This window comes from Misgurnus anguillicaudatus, chromosome 2 (genome assembly GCF_027580225.2).
Source record: "Misgurnus anguillicaudatus chromosome 2, ASM2758022v2, whole genome shotgun sequence".
Classification (NCBI taxonomy): domain Eukaryota; kingdom Metazoa; phylum Chordata; class Actinopteri; order Cypriniformes; family Cobitidae; genus Misgurnus; species Misgurnus anguillicaudatus.
This window is the reverse complement of record NC_073338.2, coordinates 34,486,247-34,509,538: the sequence shown is the minus strand read 5'-3', so window position 1 is coordinate 34,509,538 and position 23,292 is coordinate 34,486,247. Positions and strand designations below refer to the sequence as shown.

The 23,292-nt window shown below is 36.8% G+C and overlaps 2 protein-coding genes across 2 annotated transcripts; one reads left to right on the top strand and one right to left on the bottom strand.

Moving 5' to 3' along the window:
• Positions 1 to 261: 261 nt before the first annotated feature.
• Positions 262 to 2,630, bottom strand: LOC129442635 (sorting nexin-16). Its single transcript, XM_055202844.2, has 7 exons — positions 2,374 to 2,630; positions 2,088 to 2,174; positions 1,840 to 1,985; positions 1,368 to 1,428; positions 1,086 to 1,210; positions 747 to 836; positions 262 to 628 (listed from the first exon to the last, which is right to left on the bottom strand). Exons 1-7 carry the CDS (start codon positions 2,524 to 2,526, stop codon positions 505 to 507), a joined length of 786 nt encoding a protein of 261 aa, XP_055058819.2. The 5' UTR covers positions 2,527 to 2,630; the 3' UTR covers positions 262 to 504.
• Positions 2,631 to 6,715: 4,085 nt separating this feature from the next.
• On the top strand, positions 6,716 to 23,175 carry ripk2 (receptor-interacting serine-threonine kinase 2). Its single transcript, XM_055202843.2, has 11 exons — positions 6,716 to 7,419; positions 7,843 to 7,996; positions 8,864 to 9,019; positions 11,904 to 12,061; positions 13,469 to 13,518; positions 13,830 to 13,991; positions 17,073 to 17,158; positions 18,120 to 18,212; positions 18,319 to 18,418; positions 18,507 to 18,731; positions 18,832 to 23,175. The coding sequence occupies exons 1-11, from the start codon at positions 7,229 to 7,231 to the stop codon at positions 19,212 to 19,214; spliced, it is 1,758 nt and encodes a 585-aa protein (XP_055058818.1). The 5' UTR covers positions 6,716 to 7,228; the 3' UTR covers positions 19,215 to 23,175.
• Positions 23,176 to 23,292: the final 117 nt, after the last annotated feature.

The window sequence follows — 23,292 nt, the reverse complement described above, 5'->3', positions numbered from 1 at the left end:
ACTTAAACATGGAAAAAGTCAGATTTTCATGATATGTCTCCTTTAAAGCAACACTATGTAGTTTTTTTACCTTTAAATAATGTCAGGCACTGTTGCGCTTTTCAACCACATGGGGGAGCTGTAAGTCATTTTTACATGGAAACTACATAGTGTTGCTTTAAATGAACACTAAACATTAACAAGTCTTTGTCTGTACAGAACGAAACTAAAATAACAGCCTCATGCTAAGCAGAACCACAGGAGCCTCAGAAACATTTTAAAATGCTTGTTTGGGTGCCGTAATGTTATAATGCACAAAAGGGATAAAATGCAAACGCAGGTTTTAATTCACAAATGCAATAATAAATATTTTACAGGATTGTTTTCATTAGTCATTAGTTTTCATTAGCTCCAAATATGTTTTTGTTTTAGTTAATCTTGTAACGACATATTATGCCAAGAACAAACCTGAGGATAATAGCAACCCTGTCATAATACATGTGGCATATTTTATCTTTTCTGTTTTTATTCATTCATGGAATTCTTGGAATTGTCTTCTAGATCCATGTTCTTCTTGATGTTAGTAAAAACATCCTCAGTGGCTGATCCATACCAGCATGCTCCGTGACTCATGAATGGCAATTCAGAACTAAAGACATACAAACAAGTAAAACAATGTGCACAATATAAGATGTAAATCGGTTTACTGTGTATTCTCAAAGAGAGAAAAAAAGAAATTAATTTATATTTAGAGAATGTCTAAAAACCTTTTATTTGGTTTCCTGTGGTCATCATGTTCCCCTTCTCTACAGTCTTGCTTTCTTAAAAACTCTCCATTTGCAGCTGTGCGAGTCCCTCTGTTAAGGTAATTGTTTAAAAGGACACTTAATGGTCGTATTAGTACAATATTATTATAAATTATAGTGTTATGCTGTTTCAGCATACAACAAGCTCAATGCATTCTGGGTAGCACTTAATCAAATTAGACCTCATTTCCTTACGCATAATAATCATTTGGTGTCATTAAGTTCAGCAAGAAGACAAACATCCACCTGCTTGTCCCTGTTTCCTAAGCAACCCACAAATAGCTCGTGTGTTTACTTTACATCATTGCTCTCTCAGGCCTGCTAATTTGAAGCTCCTTGTGCACCAGGAAGTTTCTCAGGGTCTCAATTTCACACTTCTTCTCCACCGATGGTCTTTGAAGGCAATAATTGGTGTCGCAGCAGGCCTTGTAAACAAATAGCAAGAGAAAGGAATTTGTCCATTGTGTGAGTTTTTCGTTTGTGGTTAGGAATGTGATTATAAGCTGATGTGTGCCTGGAGCTAATAAATATGTGCAAAACATTGACTGAAAGCTATTGAAGTAAATATGAGTTTACACTTACATCCAGACCATCAATGGCCGCAGGTGGTTCATCTAAGCATAAGAACCATCTGACTGCTTCGCTAGAATGCAAAGAAAACAAAAGGCGAGATTCTGTTGCCATCATGATGCCACAGTGTTGTGGGTGGATGCCAGAGAATTTCTAAGACATTTTAGTGCACTTATATGCAAGTTATGAAGTATATGAAGTTGGTTTTTGGCCCAAATTAAAATGGTCCACACCCAAGAAGATATTACAATTTAATCTTTAGCAAGCACCACTTGTATGAATCGGAGCTGGTGACAAATATATTTTTCAGAGATTTCTCATATTGAGTGCCCAGGCAGAGTTGTTGGCATACTGATTAAAAAATTTCATACCAGTCGAACATTTTGGGTTTTTGTGTAATAATGATAGGCAGTACTGTATACCTTCACACTGCTCCCATCAAATTTAAAGATCTCTGCTATATGATGCATAATGTACAACGTACCTATTAATCACATCTTTATTGGCAACCAGACTCTGCAGAAAGTCTTCAAGGGCTACTTTTCTCTCCTCCAGGAACTCAGCACTAAAGTTCTTAAACCAGCGCTTGGGTGGCAAGGAAAAGGTAAATAAGGGAAACATCTCCCTTAACTAAAACACACGAATAAACAGAATTACTCACAACTGAAAGACAAACATTCATGGAAAAATTAAGTGTGCACACTCATCTGATGTGAGTCAACGCTGTCTGACCTTGTCATGTAGTTGTGAGAAGTCTGTGTATCGTCTAAAAATGACCCAGCTGTGGTCCGGCGCTCGCTTTACCAGGATCTTATAGACCTGAGGAGAGAGGAAGAGAGAGAGGGAGCATTATTTCCATAGGTGGTGGTGAGACACATTATTTTCCAACATCATGTGACGGTGACTGAAACAGATTCATTTTAGACTTTTCTTATAAAATGTGATAAATGTAATTAATTGCAACTATGACAGAATGATATTGGTCTGATAATCTGAAACAATTAAGTCAAGTCCTTACTGTGTATTTTGTCTCCTGTTCCATAACTTTATAGCCAAGCAGGGTGACCTTGAGTGTCGTCTCCTCTTTACTCTCTCTAGAGAACCCATTCTTCTTGAATTCAATCCCATTTCCTCTCCTTACAACCTCTGGACTGTGGTTCTGGTAGAACATCTTCTTCTCAAGTGTGCACTGCTGGATAAGGAATCAGGTCCTGTCTAAGTCACTGCCTTCTGAAGTTCTCAGAGTGGAAATAAAAGAGGAAGTCTTTTGTAATATTTTGAGAGATGAACATGTAAGAGTGCAGGTCAAAACGAAAATTAACATTTTTTATTTAATATAAATGCTTGCAAAATGTGCTGCCAGAGGCTTGGGTCAGTTAAGGTAAGTTTGTTTAATTTTGCCAAGATTGCAAGTCAGATTACTTAAAATTAAATCTCTGACCATGAGGCAATAATAGTGTAATTTAGCACAAAGTCTATAAAAGTGGATCAAAATCAGAACGGAACTTCATTTTATACATGTCCGATTGTTGATAATATCTAACATGTATGCTACATGATCACAGGCAATTCAGACAACAGAGTATTTGATAAGCTATACACTGTAAAAAAAATCCGTAGAAATTACAATGTTATTGCAGCTGGGTTGCCGGTAATTTACCGTAGATTTAAATTTATGTTATTTACTGGCAAGAGTTTGTTCAAAGTTAAATTAATTTTAATATTAACAAGTCTTTATCTTTACAGAATAAAACTTTACAATAACATCCTCATGCAAAGCATTCTGGGAACCAGAAATCATCATCAACCTTTTTCTGTTTTTTGCTTCAGATTTTGTTTCCCAGAATGTTTTGCTTGATGCTGTTTTTTTAGTTTTACTCTTTAAAGACAAAGACTTGTAAATGTTTAATGTTCATTTAACTTTGAACAAAATGTTGCCAGTAAATAACATAAATTAAAATCTACGGTAAATTACCGGCAACCCAGCTGCAATTTCTACGGATTTTTTTTACAGTGTAAGTTCATTTAAAAAAATCAAAAAGAGAGTAAAGATTAAATTATAAACAGTTACATTTTTAAAGCTTAAAGCTTAACTGCTACAGATTACTCTTTTGATAATCTTAATAATTTCCAAAAGACTACAAATGTCTTATATAGACATTCACATGTGAAAATGTAAATGTAATATTTTTTGCCTTACCAAAAGCATCTTAATATTCTGAGCAGATCATTTGTCTGGCTTGAGACCTGATAAACAGAAACCGTTAATTTAATGTTTAAAGGGGACTTTTTCTATAATTGGGTCCCCGGTGCTTCTATCAACCTAGAAAATGTGAAAAAGATCAACCCAGTAACTTGGTTTTGGTCAACCATTCTCTGCAAGTATGTGAAAAAAGGTAATTGAAATTTGGCTCCCCTTGTGATGTCAGAAGGGAATATATACCACACTATCCAACCTCAGCACTGCCATTTAGTGCAGAGATCAACTCATTTACATTTAAAAGGACACACTCAAAATGGCACAGTTTTGCTCACACCTACAGAGTGGTAATTTTAACATGCTATAATAATAAATTGTCTATATGGTATTTTAAGCTTAAACTTCACATACATACTCTGGGGACACCAAATATTTATTTGACATTTAAAAAAGCTAAATCCCATTCCTTCTGCATTCCTTACTATTAGGAGAAGTGAAGCAATACGGTTTTACCAAAAAGACACAGCCCAACCACACCTTCTTCTTTTGTGTAACATCAATGTTTGTTATTCTGTTGAGCTATTACTGTTAAAGGGATCATATAAACAATTATTCAGAAATGGTTTGGTTACAGACATTGCTCAAAATATCTTCTATTGTATATCCTATAATACAATCAATTTAATGAATAAGTCAATGTAATTAATTAATGCACATGACTGTTGTTACAGAAACCCTGAGATGAGGAAGCCCCACTAAAGCTTATAGGTAAATTAACAATATAATGTGTCCCTCATAAATATTCTCATTTCAAACAAAGCTGTAAAATCATGAACCGGAAAACAGCCATGATACCCAAACAGACTTGCTAAAGATGCTTCAACTAAGTAGGCTACTATACTGTATAGGATCTGTAAATGTAATATTTTAGTGGTCTGAAAACTTTCTAAATGCACTAATAAAAAACCCTTTGTAAAAATATTGTGATTGCTAATATTATTTTGCTATTGCAGAGTCAACACAAATACATAAACATTTGGATATTGTCTGTATATGCAATATATTAACTCAAAACTTACACAGATTGTTGAATATTTATTTTGAATTTTACTTGCATGCATTTAGAAGATGCTTTAATCCAAAGCACCTTACAGTGCATGCAAGCTACACATTTTATATATCACTATGTGTGTTTAATAAGAATCAAACCCACAACCTTTTGCACTGCTAATGCAATGCTCCATTAATTGAGCTTCAGTAACACAAGACAAGAGTTACAAATGTGGAAAAAAAAATTATTCTGTGGAGTAAGTAAACTTCAACCAGCTTTAATATGATTTACATAGCCTTAAATAACTACATTATGTTAATAGTATTAAGAGGACCTTTAAAAGTTGTTTATAAATACAGGTGATGTGACAAACATCTTCTAAGATACTAGCCACTAGATGGCGACATTATATAAAGACTTGTTTTACTTTGTCTATAAACAGTCTTCATTTAAATATGTCAATTCAGGTAAACTGGGACACTTTTCAATATTGAGATGACTAGCTGTCAATCTACCTGAATTCACCCTACCTTTAGGCATTTTGCAAATTAATTTATCCAAAGTAACTTTGGAAAAATTAGGAAAACAGTGAAGTGAATCACCTTAGAGGAAAATCAAATGAGAGATGCTATTCAAATAAATAAAGCAGCTTATATTAAGAGAACATTGTAATGTATAACATTATTGTTTTAGACAGGCAGAAACTTCTGTATCACACTTTATTTAGTAGTGTGGGGTAGTATTTGAATAACTTAAAGCCCCCCAACCTAAAAAAATGCACTTTTAAATGTGTTTCTATCAGAAAATGAGTAATTTTAAACCGCAACAGTCACACAAAACAGGCTGTTGAGGATCCCTCATCAATGTGATGTCACATTGATTACACCCCAACCATAACCGCAGACTCCGCCTTATGAGAGAGACACATGTTTTGATGTAGTCCAAAGCAAATGTGTAAGCGCTCTACCACTTTTGTATACAGGAAGGGGAACAGAAGCTTTCTTTGCATTTAAAAAACACACACGAAAACAGCGTGTTTTCCATTTCAGCCACATTGGCCATGTTCAACATGGCAAAATGAAAGATCTGTGGTGTATTTTGAGCTGAAACTTTACATACACATTCTGGGCATACCAGAGACTATTTTATATTGCTGAAAAACACCTAGGTTAGGGGCCCTTTAAATTAACAGTGTTCACAATTTTTTATTTTTTTTGATGAATGTGATATTTTGCATTCATATTCACTTTATTACCCTTTCTATGTGGTGTATGTATATGTGTACAATGTTATAAATTACTGTATGACTCTTCCTCAAATAGATACAAATAATTGGCGTATACTGGATTGTGGGCACAAAAACATCCTCATTAAAAGGATGAGCAATAATGTTAATTACTGTAGGCAACTTCTCCTTCCATTGTGCCAAAATAAAACACTTTACATAACTAAGGCAACCTGCTTATGTTATAAAGGACAGGATTTGTTTGTTATCAAGAGCGAAGCAAAATGAATCTAGAATCCTCCATTATATAAAATATATAAAGGAATAGATGTAGGACTTCGTACTTTTCGTTGGAGTCACTGAATAGACAGAAGCATTGTTGCGAGGGCAAATCCCTTCTGTTGGGAATTCCCTTAGATCATCATAATGGAATCAGCACGCGCTCTGACGTACGGTTTATTTTTTGGTCTATGTACACATGCGCCAAACGGATGAAAAGAAGTCTTTCTTTGTTTAGTTACTTGCAATAAGCTTTAATGCTAACCTATTGTCGAACTTTTGTAACAGTTGAATAAAAAAAAACATAAATAATAAAAACACATGGGATATTTTGCATTGTTTAGCATAAGTTACAGCAACAACCGTCCAAATGTCTAAAGTAACCTACGACAATAATAAACCCACATGTATACTTAAAACAGGTCTCAAACATGACAGTTCTTTTGGAATGCACTGTGACTGTCGTGATAAGCGTTGTTCATTTTCCTTTCACCTGTGTTCGAGAAGTTCCGCCTGCTGTGATACTATTGGCTGTCAGAAACTGTTATCAGTCTATGATTGGACGATTGAGAGGTCACTCATAATCGCAGCAAACAGTAAATTGCTCAAGGGCGGGACTTGTCGGGTGGTTAAAAAAATCATAACGTTGCGTGAATGCGTGTTCGGTTTGATCAGACCTGCTAACACACAGCTGTGAAATAGCTAACTATTTCTAGCGCTATCACAACACATTTCGTTTCCGACAAATTTCACACGCCGTGATTTTATTTCATTTTATCGTCAATCTGCAGTTTGTTTATGGCGTGAGCGTTGTTCAGTTTGGGGGCGTGTCTCCAAGCGCGAGCTACAGGGCATGTTTCATTTCCAGCTCTGATTTTTTAGTAGTACTTTGTCAACATAGTTAAACCTTCATGATTTAACGCTCGTGTAGACGTTTCCCAGACGCGAGTCTCTGGGCCATTTAATACGATAATCAAACAGCGTTCGCAACATATAAATAAATGCGCGAGCTTTTCTCTCCACGCGAGCGTTTCGGTCTTAGCGCGAGCTTTCATTTCCCCTTTTATTTGTCATACTGAAGCTGAACGGGCCCGTATCCTCGTGTGATATCACGAAACATGGAGCACACAGGCTGCGTCAACATCTGCAGTCTCACCAGCACCTTACCGGTGATTCCGTATCGAAAACTAACGGACTTGCACTACATCAGTAAGGGAGGATTTGGGACTGTATTCAGGGCGCAGCACAGTGACTGGCGCACTACAGTAGCGATCAAGTGCTTGAAACTCGATTCACCGGTTGGCGAGAGGTTGGTCTAGTGATATTTACATTGCTTCCTTCTTGATTCTGGCTAAAACATTGTCAAAGTGTATGTGATTGCCGTTTTGTTACGTGGGACATATGTGCTGTATGCATGTCTTGGAAAGTTTTCAGTAATGTACTTGTTACCTGCTGTATTGCATCTCTTAGGTATGTGGTCATACAAGATGTTTTGTTTATGTGCTGCGGGCACATAAACTAAACATGCGTAAGATTTCATTGTCCAGATGTGATGGTCCGGTCATGGGAAAGTCATTTTTAGAAAATCTTATCTACTTATTGTGAATGAATGGAAAAAATCCTGAAAATGTATTAGACAGAAGGTGTGGAGACCCTCAGTTTAATGTACCCTAGAATCATGTATGGTAGAAAAATCTTCTAGGTTTTTTTCTAATCATTAACTTTTTTGCAGAGAAAGGAATTGTTTACTGAAGGAAGCTGAGGTGCTTCACAAGGCTCGATTTAACCACATCATTCAGATTTTTGGGGTGTGCAATGAGCCTGAGTTTTTCTGCATTGTGACAGAGTTCATGACCAATGGATCGCTGGATGAACTACTGCATGAGGTATATTATGTAATAGACTTCCAGTTTATTTTTGTATTGATGGTTAGACGCATCAATACTATTCACACAGAGTTTCACTTTAAAGTTATGACTTAAAACTCATTTTGAGCATCATATTAGAATAAGTTTTTCCTGTGACAGTGTTCTTCGTGCTTTAAAATAGTGTGAATATAACTACAACTTTGCCTTATTTAGTTATACAGATCTATGAATATGCAAATTAATCCCCACCTCCGCTTAATTGCACCAGCTCGAACCATAGATATATATGCACATAGATGCTACATTCAACACATAGCTGCTAAGTCCAGTTTCACAATGCATATGTGAGTTTTTTTATGTTAACAGTTTAGAGCATTCACACTGCACATGTAAACAGGACGTGGACACGTCACAGAAGTAGACTTGTAGATTAGCTGTGTTGCAATTGTTTCAGTGCAGGGTCTATGCAGCATCCATATATGTCTATGGCTCGAACTACTGATGAATTTGTGAACTGTGTTGCAATTGGTTAGATGTTTGTGGTGTAGGAAACTGCAGTTTTGAGACTGTCTTTGGGAAAACTCAAAAATTTAAAGAGAAAATACTTAACAATGGTGCTGCATGATAAATTTGCTCATGGTTTGTCTCAAAGCATATTTTAAAAACATCACGTATACATATAAACAACAATAAAAAGATAGAGAAAATACTAAACAATGGTGCTGCATGATAAATTTGCTCATGGTTTGTCTCAAAGCATATTTTAAAAACATCACGTATACATATAAACAACAATAAAAAGATGATTTTCACCGCATGGGGACTTTAACCTTTGTAAATACCATTCATGTTATTCACATTAAGTTTTGCATTTCCTTATTACAGAAAGATATGTACCCAGTGGTGGCCTGGCCATTGAGACTTCGCATTCTTTATGAGATAGCTCTAGGGGTCAATTTCCTCCACAATATGACCCCACCTCTTCTACATCATGATCTCAAAACTCAGAACATCCTGCTGGATGGGGAATACCATGTCAAGGTTAGTGCGTTTGGACAAATAGATTGTGTAGGTTGCAATGCAAATCTGTTGGTTGAAATTAAATGCTATTTTTCTTCCTCATACCCTTTGAATAAAAGTTCCTATAGCTGCACTAATAGATCATGGTGTTAGCAGCCTTAAGATCTTGTGTTTGATTCAGGGGAAACACAAACAAATTATATGTGCCTTAAATGACCCTAATTGCTCCCCGGGCGCTGCAGGGATAGCTGCCCACTGCTCCGGGTGTTTGTGTGTTCACGACTTGCAGTGCGTGTGTTCACTATTCACTGGATGGGTTAAATGCAGAGGTCACATTCCAAGTATGGGTTACCATACATTGGCAAATACTCACTTCACTTCACTTCACATGAACTATAGTTCGGTTTGGAAAAAGATAAGTAAAGTTGAAGATGTTTGTCAAGGTGATATACTGTTAATGCATTGTCTTTTGTGCGCAATGAAACGTGGTTGAAATGTTAACTATTGTGAGAATGTGTTGGTATGCTTCCCTGTATGTTATCTGTTCCATCATATAGATGAAACTCTTATGATGTTACCCCACAAGCATCTGGTACCAATTTTAGAGTGAATAAACGTTATGTAAATTAAGGATATAAAGTAACGCATATGGTTTGTACTTGTAGTGAGAATTTTTTTTGAACTACCAACAAAACCATTATAAACCATTTAATTATAACATTTGATCAAATATGTAACAAGTTGTTGATGTATAACATAATTCAGAAGAAATTATGCATATAGAAATAAAATTGAAAAGTGAAAGAAGTCAGAATGCACACATTGTGACTGTTCACTGTTTACATATATATTGGTCCTAAAGTTGCAGATCAGACCTGCACAACGGTCAGTTTGGACCATTCCTCTTTACAAAAGTGTTTCAGTTCAGCAATATTCTTGGGATGTCTGGTGTGAATCGCTCTCTTGAGGTCATGCCACAGCATCTCAATCGGGTTGAGGTCAGGACTCTGACTGGACCACTTCAGAAGGCGTATTTTCTTCTGTTGAAGCCATTCTGTTGTTGATTTACTTCTATGCTTTGGGTCGTTGTCCTTTTGCATCATCCATTCTCTGTTAAGCTTCAGTTGGCGGACAGATGGTCTTAAGTTTTCCTGCAAAATGTCTTGATAAACTTTGGAATTCATTTTTCCATCGATGACGGTAATCCGTCCAGGGCCTGAGGCAGCAAAGCAGCCCCAAACCATGATGCCCCCTCCACCATATTTCACAGTTGGGATGAGGTTTTGATTAGGGCTGGGCAAAAAAATTGATTTTCCGATGAATCGTTTTTTAAAACGTGGTCTAATAAAAATAGATTCTCAAAGAGCAGAATCGATTTTTTTCTTTCATATTTATTATATAACTTTAATCTAATTACTAGTCTTCTTCAACGTTAGTGTTGTGGCTTTTATTTTTTTTTATTGATTACCCACTTGTAAACTGCTGTTCACTGTTCTATTTTATTAATATAGTATTTGTATTAAATCCATATTCGAGTTGAATCGAGAATTGAGTATAAAAACCTACGGAGAACCAGAATCGAAAATTGAATCGAGAATCGAATCGATTTTTGCTTGTGAATCAAAATCGAATCGATCTGGAACATCTGAATCGATACCCAGCCCTAGTTTTGATGTTGGTGTGCTTTGTTCTCCACACACAGCGTTGTGTGTTCTTTGCAAACAACTCAATTTTGGTTTCATCTGTCCACAGAATGTTTTGCCAGTAGTGCTGTGGAACATCCAGGTGCTCTTTTGCAAACTTCAAACATGCTGCAATGGTTTTTTTTGGACAGCAGTGGCTTCCTCCGTGGTGTCCTCCCATGATGTCCATTCTTGTTTAATGTTTTCCTTGTAGATTTGTCAACAAAAATGTTAGCATGTGCCAGAGATTTCTGTAAGTCTTTTGCTGACACTCTAGGATTCTTCTTCACCTCATTGAGCATTCTGCGCTGTGCTCTTGCAGTCATCTTTACAGGACAACCACGCCTAGGGAGTGTAGCAACAGTGCTGAACTTTCTCCATTTGTAGACAATCTGTCTTACCGTGGACACATGGACATCAAGGCTTTTAGATATACTTTTGTAGCCCTTTCCAGCTTTATGTAAGTCAACAATTCTTGATCGTAGGTCTTCTGAGAGCTCTTTTGTGCGAGGCATGGTGCACATAAGACAATGCTGCTTCAGAACAGCAAACTCAAAACTGGTGTGTTTTTTATTGGACAGGGCAGCTTTAATCAACACATCCAATCTTATCACATTAATTGGACCCCATTGGCTGACTCCTGGCTCCAATTAGCTCTTGGAGAAGTCATTAGACTAGGGTTTTACATACTTTTTCCACCCTGCACTATGAATGTTTACATGTTGTGTTCAATGAAAACGTATAATGTTTGTGCGGTATTAGTTTAAGCCAACTGTGTTTCTATATTGTTGTGACTTAGATGAAGATCAGAACACATTTTATGACCAATTTATGAAGAAATCCAAGTAAGCCCAAAGGGTTCACATACTGTTTCTTTCAACTGTAATTATTATTCACAGTACACACACACACACACACACACACACACACACACACACAACCACACCTAGTCCCAACAAACAATAATATTATAATAATTTAATGTGTACAAGTTACAGCAAACAAGGAACATTCTAGAAAGGAGATTAAATATTTTAATATTACTTTATAACATGTCTCTTGGACAAAAGTAGTCTGATTGATCTGTAAACCTTTTATTAAAAATTAAAAATGTACTTTTACTTGTGTACTTAAAATAACAATGCAATTTGTTATTTTGTGCATAAATATGCCATACTCTGATCTAAACTCTGTTGTACCCTGTGTGTCTGTCTTTTGAATAGATTGCTGATTTTGGGTTGTCTAAATGGCGTCAGCTCTCTATCACTAAAGGCTCTGGCTCCAAACCTGCTGAAATGGGAGGCACTGTTATCTATATGCCACCTGAGGAGTATGAACCATCAAAGAACCGTCGCACTGATGTCAAATATGACGTGTACAGGTCAGTCAGTACATTTTACAAATAGCTTAAGACTCATCTTAAGTCCTGATGTTTTGTTTGTACTCATGACTAGTTTTTTCCAGTGATGCACTGTAATGAACATGGTGGGCCGAAACAAGTCCTAATTAGTGGGCATTTACAAGAACATAAAATTGCCTAAAGGGTAAATGTAACAGTAAATGACCACTCACCAATACAAAAATTGTATTCTAAATAAAATTATTTGTTTAAGTGAAATAATAAAAACCAGAGAACAGTAACCACAATCTTTCTTTGACCAGATGAGTGAATGTCTGTTTTATACAGTTTTCATACTATTTCTGTCTTTAAAACACTAATGGTGTCATACTCTCTCAGTTCCCATATTCTCGGGACATCCCCTTGAGCAGTTCAACTGTCTCTCTCTTTACACCAAAACCAAAATATATCTCATGTGTAGCATAATTTATGTCACGTTCTACCTAGAATGTATGTTTGGTTGGGATGGGATGGAGAAATAAAATGGGTTGATGTTAATCATTGCCCTTGCTGTCAATAAAAAAAGATAACACATTTGTAAATGCACCCATTGTGCAAGTTGTCTCTTAAATACCTTGTGGGTATATCATGTTGCTGCCGATTGTGCTGGCATTTTCGACACACCCATTAATGAAGAGAAAACATATCTCAAACCTGTTGCACACCGGTGCACACAATTTCCAGGAAACATGTCGTTCAACCTGGAAACCATAGGAAAACATTGCGCACCTGTTTGAGCTTGAATGTGCACCGGTTTTCAGTCAGCATGGCCAGAAAATATAAAAAATATAGGTGGTGGTCACCAGTGTTGGGGAAAGTTACTTTTAAAAGTAATGCATTACAATATTACGGTAAGTTATTCCCAAAAAAAGTAACTAACTTACTTTTCATGGAAAGTAATGCTTACATTACTTTTTAGTTACTTTTGCGTTAATTTTTTTTGGCTGAGGCTGAATCTCTTTCAGGCTTTGCAGGTGTTTTTATGACTGAAAGTGGTCCCACACAGGCCTGTACACATAGAGTGCATAATGTGACTACGTTTAGTTTAATTAAGTACATAATTTTTTTAAATCAAATTAATTAAACTAAAAAAGTAACTTGCATTACTTTTTTGAAAAAGTAACTCAAATATTAATGTGTACATTTAAAAAGTAATGCGTTACTTTACTCATTACTTCAGAAAAAGAAATTATTACTTAATGCACGTTACTTGTAATGCGTTACCCCCAACACTGGTGGTCACATTCATTTTCTGTTGGTTCTGTTGAAATCATGGCACTGGTATGCGAGTGCAATGTCATCTCTAAAGGGGATTGCCAAATGTGGATGTAGGGGCTGGATGGCAACAGTGAAACCATTAATTCATCTGTTCTCTGCTTCCTCTTTCAGTTACGCCATCATCATGTGGGAAGTGCTTTCAAGACGGATACCATTTGAAGGTAGGGGACATGTTGAGTTCATAAAAGTGTACAAACATAGCTTCTATCTTGTCATTTCATTACAGTTAGATGGGCATAACGTTAGCTTTGGGTCCTTCAACAACCAGCGTTCTTGTAAACTATGTAATGGGTATATTAAGGCTTGCTATCAGTTTAAACTTTACATAGCACCCTGAAGGAACATAAGTTGATGTTTTCAGCACTAGGCATCAGCATATTTAGCTGTGTCGTGTTTTCGTGCCCAAAAACACAGATTTCATGACTTGGTGGTGTTTAATTCTCTTCCCTACTGTATTTCTCTGTACTGGCAGAGGCCACCAATCCAATGCTGATCATGTTCAGCGTCCTTCAAGGGTCGCGGCCCGACACGGGTCCAGACAGTCTGCCCGCAGACATTCCCAGCAGAGAAACCCTCATAAACATCATGACCTCCGGCTGGACCGCCAACCCAGACGACCGGCCCTCCTTCCTCAGTAAGTTGAATCTCACCTTTACCCCTGCTTTGCAAAATCTGATGAACTCACTGTCCAAAATGCTGACCTGTGCTTGTAGATTATTAATTGGCTAAGCATCTAACCACATTTGTGTCATTGTTACGTGACTTTAGTCAGCTTATTATAAAGTATGGATTTCGACACATGGGTTTTACAAATGCAATTCCTTGCTTGGTGTCAGATGATGACAGATCAGAAAAGATGAGGAAATTTGTTGTGTGTGTGTGTGTGACAGAGGGAGCATACTAGGGTCATGCACTATGTGTCCCTTCATACCAATACAAAATTATGTAACAAGATATGGTGTAACTAATATGAAGTTGTGTTAAACAGTGTGGAAATCTAATATCCAATATTTTTCTGTATTCACTAGTGTAAATACTTTTATTTTACTCGCTTCCTAATAAGCAGTAGACCATTTTAGTAGAGTTTTCAGTAAAGAGCTGATGATTCAGTGAGTTATTTTACTGATTCAGATCATTGATAACTGATAAATTGCATCTCATTCACTAATAATTGGGTAAGTTTTTCGTATTATGCACATTTGAACTTCTCATGAACCTAATTCACAACAAGTGCGTAGACACATTCATTTGTTCTTATACTTTGCAATTTTGATTTGGGAGGTTTTCCTGGCGGTGGGGGAAGCCAGATATGCTGTGTGTCTACCAGAGTAACATTAGTATAAAAGAAGTATAGGATGCCATAACAAATACCTTTAATATAACTTCACCAGAGACACATACCTGTATCTTGCAACATCTCCGGGTGGGCGGGGCTTAGCTGGAGGCAAAAAGATCCGCAGAGGCAATGTTGACAAGCGTAAGCTAGGCCTTTTTCGAAGGGATTTATTAAACATGGATGCAGAAGAAGGTTAGGAACTGTCCGAATATGACAGTCACTGATTCTGCGGGATCGTGACAGCTATTTTTGTAAATTAACTCTGGCGATTTTAACCAGGTTTTGGATCTGACAACATATGAATTACTTTCGGGTGGTTTTGGAAATTTTGTCAAGGCTTATTGTCTAATGTAACCTATCGCTGGGCTAACTATGATAAGCAATGTGGATTATTTTAAGAGACCATTCAAAGGATGGCACACACATCTATCGCTGTATGTTTGTTTAACATTTAACCTAGCTAGTGTGCTGAAGTTTGGTGACTTTTCACCTATAAAACAGAAACTTTCTGATTTGTACTAGATAAAACCAACACACCAGTACATATGCATAGATTATTTTACCTGATATGAAGTGTGCACTGCAAACACGAGCAATTATATCTGATCATCTCCGTCCAGTCCGTACATCGTATTGTATTCAACCACAATTGTCTTCTTGATTTCTTCGAAGGAATGTCTGCCGGGATCCGGTAAAACTTTAGTTTTGAACCAAAAGTGCTGTTCCTTCTATTCTGGCAGCCAAAAACACAAGAAGATGACATTTTAAAGTCAAAACCTCAAACTTTTAGCGCACCTGCTATTAATTTCTACTTATGTTTTGCCTCCAGCTGGAGCGGTGACGTGACAGTGACGTAGGCGATTAAGGGGTCTATAGGCTAGTTTTTTTTTGCTATAGAGTATGTGTGGTAAATGTTGTAGTCGAGACCAGCTGATTCAAGTCTAAGACAAAGATTGGTTGAGTCCATGTCAAGACCGAGACCAGAGAGTGCAGAGTCCGAGTCAAGACCGAGTCCATATAAAGTTGATCTAAGACTTTTAGTTAAAACAATAAAGTATACTATACACCACATATGGTACCTTATGATACCTTATAATCCTACCTTAGTATTATGCTGGAAACATTTCTGATGGCGTGTGAAAGTAGGACGAGCCCAAAGCTGTGTCTTTTTTTGTGCAACCCTCTGCTTAAAGGTGCAGTGTGTAAGTTTTAGTGGCTTCTAGTGGTGATGTTGCAAATTGCAACCAACGGCTCAATCCACGGCTCACCCCTTACTTTTGATACGCATAGAAAAGCTACAGCAGCCACCACAGGACAAACATATCATTTTTGGAGACAACTTAGTAAAAAAGTTTGTCCGTTAAGGGCTTCTGTAGAAACATGGCGGTACAAAATGGTGACTTCCATGTAAGGGGACCCTCTATGTATGTAGATAAAAACGACTCATTCTAAGGTAATAAAAACAAAACATAAGTTAATTATGTAAGGTCTTTATACACCACTGATAATATATATTTATGTATATCATGTTGCATTTCTGTCAAGAGATCATTCAAAAAGTTACACATTGCACCTTTAATTTATTAACGCACAATTATGATGCACAGTACAGTCAGATGACCGAGTGTTTAAACCGATTGGAACATATTAGACCGAACCCCGCAAATTTTTCTAATATTTTTGTTGCATGAGATCCTCTTGTTTTTTTCTCATTGGCTCATTTGGCCTTAAAGGGGGACACACAAAAATTTCACATTTTTGCTCACATGTAAGTGATTTTAACATACTGTAATAAATTATCTGTGGGGTATTTTGAGCTAAAACATCACAAGCAGACTCTGGGGACACCAGAGATTTAATTAGCATCTTGTGAAAAGTGACATAATAGGTCACCTTTAACAACTATTAATCAAACATCAGTTTAGTTGCCAAAAAATAGTAAGATAATAATTATGATCATAGGCACTGATTTATTTTTTATCAATGCCTTTCTCTCCATCCCTAATGCGAATGAAAATAAACATCTATTATCTACTTGAAGGAGGGTGAATGCACTAGCACGTATACTGTACATATGTGAGTCACATTTAAACAAAACCCACAACGTGTTTACTTCTAATGTGAAAATAATCAAAAGTGAGAATATTTCACAATATGTTCAAACACGTTGCAGATAAAGAATCAAATCACGACAGTACTGTAACGTTTGTCTATGCATTTTTTTATTTCATGTTATATTAATTGTCAGTTCATATTAAAGAAATGGACCTTGTTCTAAATATGAAGACTCTGCGGCCCGGTAGTTGTGCACATTTTTTACAAAAGCAACCTTCTAGATCGTGTAGCATCTCAAGTATTTGTTTTTTCTTTACTTTATAGATTGTCTTATTGAACTGGAGCCCATGTTGAGAAGGTTCGATGATATTGAAGTCTTAGAAGCAGTACTGGAGGTCAGACGGACAAAAGTGAGTGCTCAGAACGACCTTGAACTTAAACTCTTAGAAAATTATCTGAATTTATATCTATATGGGTGATTTTCACAAAATCCAGATTTAAAAGGTGTCCGGCATCTGAATTTTTAAAAAGCCCTTAAAGGTCTGAACTTATTATAATTTTATAGGAAATATTTTTTGAATCCTCTAAAAAGAATGTTTATTTACATTTTTTAGATTATCATTATCAAAAATTATCATTACCACAACATGATATAACATTAAATATATGCATTTACAAACTCATTTCGGTAATGAGAACTAAAAAGTTGTCTAGGTACTATGACAAACAAAATTTCAACTTTTATCTGGAGAGAAAAAATAAGAACTGCTTACCTGGTAGCCATCTTGAGTGTTACAGTCAATTATGTCTCTTCCAACTATTTTTTTTTTAAATGTTAGTTAATTTAGGGCTTAAACAATGATTGAAAATTGTTGCGGAGGATGAGAAAATTTTCTTGGGCACATTTATATTCCTTATTATTGTCTCTACATTTACCAATGATCACCAAATACCACATGTTTCTTTACTGTAAATGTTTATAGTATAACATGCACTGAAGCTTTTTATTTTTATTTTTTTTTTAATTATAAATATTTCCATGTCAAAGAACCAAAATCCAGTCATGGACACGTTGGGTAATGAAATTTTCACCTTAAATGTGGAAAAAACAACAAAATTGGTTTGTATGATGTCATTTGATATCATGTGCAAAATAGTACATGAAGAGATGTTTGTAACGGTCTGCTTCTCATTTTAATAGCATTTACTTTTATTATCAAAATGTTTCATGACACCTAATTTCACGAGAATCACCCATACATAGACATTTGCCTTTAGTTGAACAGATACTCTTGTTTTCAAGTCTCTATCTTTGTATTATATAATAAAACTCTGTATTTTTTTATTTCTCCTCCCTTTCTTTTACCCCAGTATATGAGGCCAGGAAGCTGCTGCTCATCAACTCAAACAAACGGAAAACAAACCAAGGAGAAGAGTGTAAAGGAGCAAAACGTCCCTTGGCCGGTCATTATGTTATTTATATGAAGTGTTGTGTATTTATTTAGCATTTGAGCAGAAATGGGAAGTGTCTGGTGAGTTTCTTAATTGTGTAATTCTTGTTCCACAATAGTACAACAGTTCCACATCTGGATCGGGTTCCTGCTCTTCCCAGGAAGCAGACATTTCTCTTCCAGGCTTCCTTACCATATCAAATATACCACCTTCTCAAGGCAGGATTACCTAACAGACACAAACACGTGATCTTATTAACTTTTATCTTGCGTTTGTTTACAGCTAACGTTTCTGCATGTTTTTCAGGTTTGTCAGCTGCTCAGGCTAGTCCACAGCCTTCAATAATGTCCCTTCCAATTGATCCTCCAAAGCCTCTTGTGGACAACTGCTCTCGAAACAATCTCAGTCCTGAATACCAGACGGCCCAGCACGTATCTGACTTAAACATACGCATGAAGCCACATTCGCCCCAGAGTGAGATTGATTTGGCCCTTGACATACAACCGCTCACCATACAGCCACACCCACAAGGTACTAAAGGAACGTGCACACTTATAAAATGTATAAAAATAAATGTAAAAAACCTGACTAAAGTATCTTCTTAAAATCCACATCCTGACACTGTCAACAGATTTTGCCACACCATTGGACTCTGAAGGTCCTGCTGCCCGCTGGATCGCATCCCGACGGGAGGACGTTGTACGCCAGATGACGGAGGCCTGCCTCAACCAGACTTTAGACGCTCTGCTGGCTCGCGAGCTCCTGATGCGTGAGGACTACGAACTAGTCGTGAACCAATCGACACGCACCGCCAAAGTACGCAAGCTTTTGGACACCTGCGAACGGCACAGCGAGGAGTTTTGTCGCGTGGTGGTAAAGAAACTCCTGGACAACAAGCAGATGGGACTGCGGCCCTACCCCGACCTCAGCACCGTTAGCCCACCTCCACCTTATACTCCTGTCACCTCCCCTTTCGTTTCTAACTCCTTCAACAACACACGAAACATCTTCTGACCTCCTGCCAGCTGAAGAAATGTGAGTCTTGCTTTCTCATTGGGCTTTTGCTAAGGGATCATTCCTGCATTGGTTTGCTGCTTAGGTTGCAGTTTGTGTTCCTGTGCTTTCGGCAGTTGGGGAGTTGAGCACTTTTGTCCCGAGTTTAGCATGAACCATTTTAAAGCTACTGGTGCTGGGAAAAACAAGTCTAGCAATGTTGAAGTTCCACTAAAAATGTTTAGATTGCCAGGAAACAAGTTCCTGTCTCTCTGAAAGCAGTAAAATGCTTAAGCTATCAATCATTTGATTCTTCCTTGCCAGCGCGTCATTTGCAAAAATTCATCAGGAATGCCACATCCTTTTGTTTGGCTGCCTTACCCACGTAACGCATCTTCATAACCACACAGGCCTGGACTTGGAATTAGTGTGAATCAGCATTTTCTGTCTTCCTTTTTGTAAACCAGTGTTTTCGTTTTCCAAATTGAAACTTAGATAGTTTTGACCGTCTTTTAATGTGTGTTGTGCTGCGTCAGGGTTTATCTATTGAACAATCTGTACATATGTTGTACTCTCATGTGGTTCAGCTGAAAAACTGAGGACATGACGGTCTAAGAAAAGCATTGAAATGCTGTATGTTTTTTTCTCAGACTAAGGTCGATAATCATGCCTATGGTTTAGCCTTAATACATTATGGTGTGCCAACCAGTCCAGTATTCTTTCTTTTCTTCTTGCTTTGATTAGCAGTGTGACCAAAATGCAGTATATAGGGACGGTTTCCCAGACAGGGTTTAGATTAATCCAGGACTAGACCTTAGTTATATTAGGACATTTAAGTAGTTTTTACAAACAAACCTTACAAAAAACAATACTAGTGTGCATCTTGAGACAAAACAATTGTACTGTTATATGTTAAGATATGTCAGTGCAAGATGTTTTAAAATTAAATCAGCTCAAACGTGCATTTTATTCTGAGAGTAGGAAAAGCCCTGTCCTGGAAACCACCCCATTTCATCACAGTTGTAGTACAAACACAGTACATTTTTGGCATAAGATTTGTGAGGTTTCCTTGCTTTTGTACTTTTTTCCAGTAGTGAGTACTGTAGCATTATGTTCACAAGCAATACTATCACATCCGACTTATTCAGAATGGGACGCTACAGTAGAATCTGTAATGGTACAAAGGCAACAACAATGTAATTCATTCAGAGAGTACCTTAGGTCACCTCTTACAGTAACTTTGTATAAACATAAAGTCATTCTCAGAAGTTGCATAATGGCATGTGTCAAACAAGAACGTGCTCGATGTCTGTGACCACACCTGTCTGCTAAAGCATATGCAGTCATGCGCATGAAACGCCTTAGATAAGTGTCTCCGATAAGTTCTGCTTATTGGTTAAATGAATTATTGTGCCATTGGTGGTGTAAAAGCAGACAGGTTTACGCTGGTTAGCATCGGCTCTAGATGTAGCAGAATATACAGAGTTTACAGCACTTTGAGTAGGGCTGCAAGGTATACCGAAAATATTCATATTGCAATATGCATATCGCAATGGTATGAAATAACTGAATGACTTTAAAACAAAAAAATTAGGTTGATGCGAGTGATGCTTACTTTTCCAAAAAAGAATATGAAATATGCTGGTTATATCATTTCAGTTTTTAAATATATTCTAATATAATTTAAATGGATTTAACTCATTTTAAGCATTACCGTATCACATGCCGTACACTGCGTTATTTAACAAGTTATTGCATATTGCATTTCCTTTAATATCATGAAGCCTTGAAGGGACACTTCACTTTTTTTGAAAATATGCTCATTTTCCAGCTCCCCTAGAGTTAAATATTTGATTTTTACCTTTTTGGAATCCATTCAGCTGAACACTTTTAGCATAGCATAATCCATTGAATCTGATTGGACCATTGGCATTGCGCAGAAAGTAGCCAAAGAGTTTGGATATTTTTTATTTAAAACTTGACTCTTCTGTAGTTGCATTGTGTGCTGGGACCGACAGAGGATGGAATGTTGTGATTTTCTATGCAGATGGTTAGGACTCTCGTTCTGGCGTAATATCAGGGACTTTGCGGCTGTAACATGGCTGCAGCAGCCGAAAATAGTCCCCTTAGTAACTTTCAATTTCAGGGAACTATTTTTGGGCAGTGCGTAATATCACTACGCCTGCTGCAGCCATGTTACAGCAGAAAATTCCTTGTTTATTACCCCAGAACGAGAGTATAGTCCTATATCTGCCTAGAGAATCGCAGCTTTTGGTTTTCTGTCGGTCTTAGTACACGATGTAAATACAGAAGAGTCAAGTTAAGAGGAAATGTTGAAACTCTTTGGTTGTTTTTTAGCGCGATGCTGGTGGTTCAGTCTGATTTAATGGATTGTGCTAAGCTATGCTAAAAGTGGTAGCGCCAGACTCAGAGATCAGCTGAATGGATTCCAAAAATGGTAAAAATCAAATATGGTGGAAAATGAGCATATTTTCAAAAAAGTGGAGTGTCCCTTTAACTTTATATAGAGCAACTGTATCAGATATACTGTATTACAGTTCACATCATCACCACTGCAGAGATTTGCAGAAAGCTTCTACTGGCAAAATTCATTCATATTGAACTCAAAAACATTTTGGGGTGGTTTCCCAGACAAGGCTTGGTCTTAGTTATTTTAGGACATCCATGTAGTTTTTACAAACATACCTTAAAAAAAATACTGATGTGCATTTTTGTGTTTTTAAATTGAGCCAGCTCAAACATGCATTTTAGGACTATAAGCCCTGTCCGGGAAAACGCCCCATAGTACCTCTAGAGTTACTTATTAAGACCAGCAAAATTTTTACATATTGTTTAAAGATTTTATTATTTCTGATTTTTTTTAATGACTCATTGTGATTCGTTTGTAGTATAAACCAAAGGGAATGCCTATAATAAACATTGTAAATACTGGCACTAGTGATCTTTAAGCAAAACACAAACAGAAATTTATGATGATGTAAATCTGTGACTTTCATCCTCATAGTGTTTTTTGCTTACTTTTACCGAGCCAACCATGTGCTTCTTTGATAAACATTTAGCGATACCTTTACATGTTTTTCATGGTTGAAAGTTCCTGTTACAGTCATTTTGCATGCTGCTGCGCTGTAGATTTCCCCTTTTGCAGAATTTCTTCTGAAGTGATGTCAGTATTTTGGAGACGTTCCTCAGGTCGACAGTACACTTTTGTCCCCTGGAATGTCCTGAAACTGGCTGGTCTTTTTCATGTTTCCACATCTAAAACTTTTAAGCTGTGGTTTTAGGATTTTTGATCATCATACAGAAGTCTGTACTTACTGACAAATAATGCTTTTAGTAAGTTGGTGTTTGATGTTATACACTTGTTTTCAATGAAATATCCAGATCTGTATTTCTTTCTCTTTTTGAGGGACATTTTTGGTGTGGTTTGGGACCATTTACAGTATCAAGAGTATGTATGACTTGTTAGTTTGTATTTATTTATATAGTCATCTCTAACTTTTGTTGATCTTTACATGCATTGGTTTGGGATAAGTTGTGTTTTTTAAGCGGTTATTATACTACTATTATGTATTAAAGTGCTGTGCCAAATCTATTGACGGTACTTAATAAACATGAAGTGTTAGTGCACATATCTCAGCAATACTGAATTGCCTATAGACATAATGTAGGCCTTTACAGAAGATGTTGCTTGTTAAGATGTACCGAACATTGTCATTTCCATTATATTTTTAAATGTTATGTAACATCACACTGGCTGTGGATTTAGTTGAAATGGCTTGTGCTACCATAAACTTTAATTTTTGCTTTAAGCTGTTGGACTTTAAGAAAGCATCAATATGTAATGACAATAATATATAGCTTATGTAGCAGTGTACGAGTAGCATCTGGGTTCTGTTACTATAAGAAACTTCTACAAATGGTGAAGTTTGAGGTGTTATTAAAATGTGTTGAATATCCTGAATGCAAGCGTGGTCTCTTGTTTTGTGTTATGTGATGCCTAGAAAGTACATTCTGAACTCTGCCAATACTTTCTGTGCACAATGATGAATGCTAATCCAGTTTAAAGTGCTGATCTGTA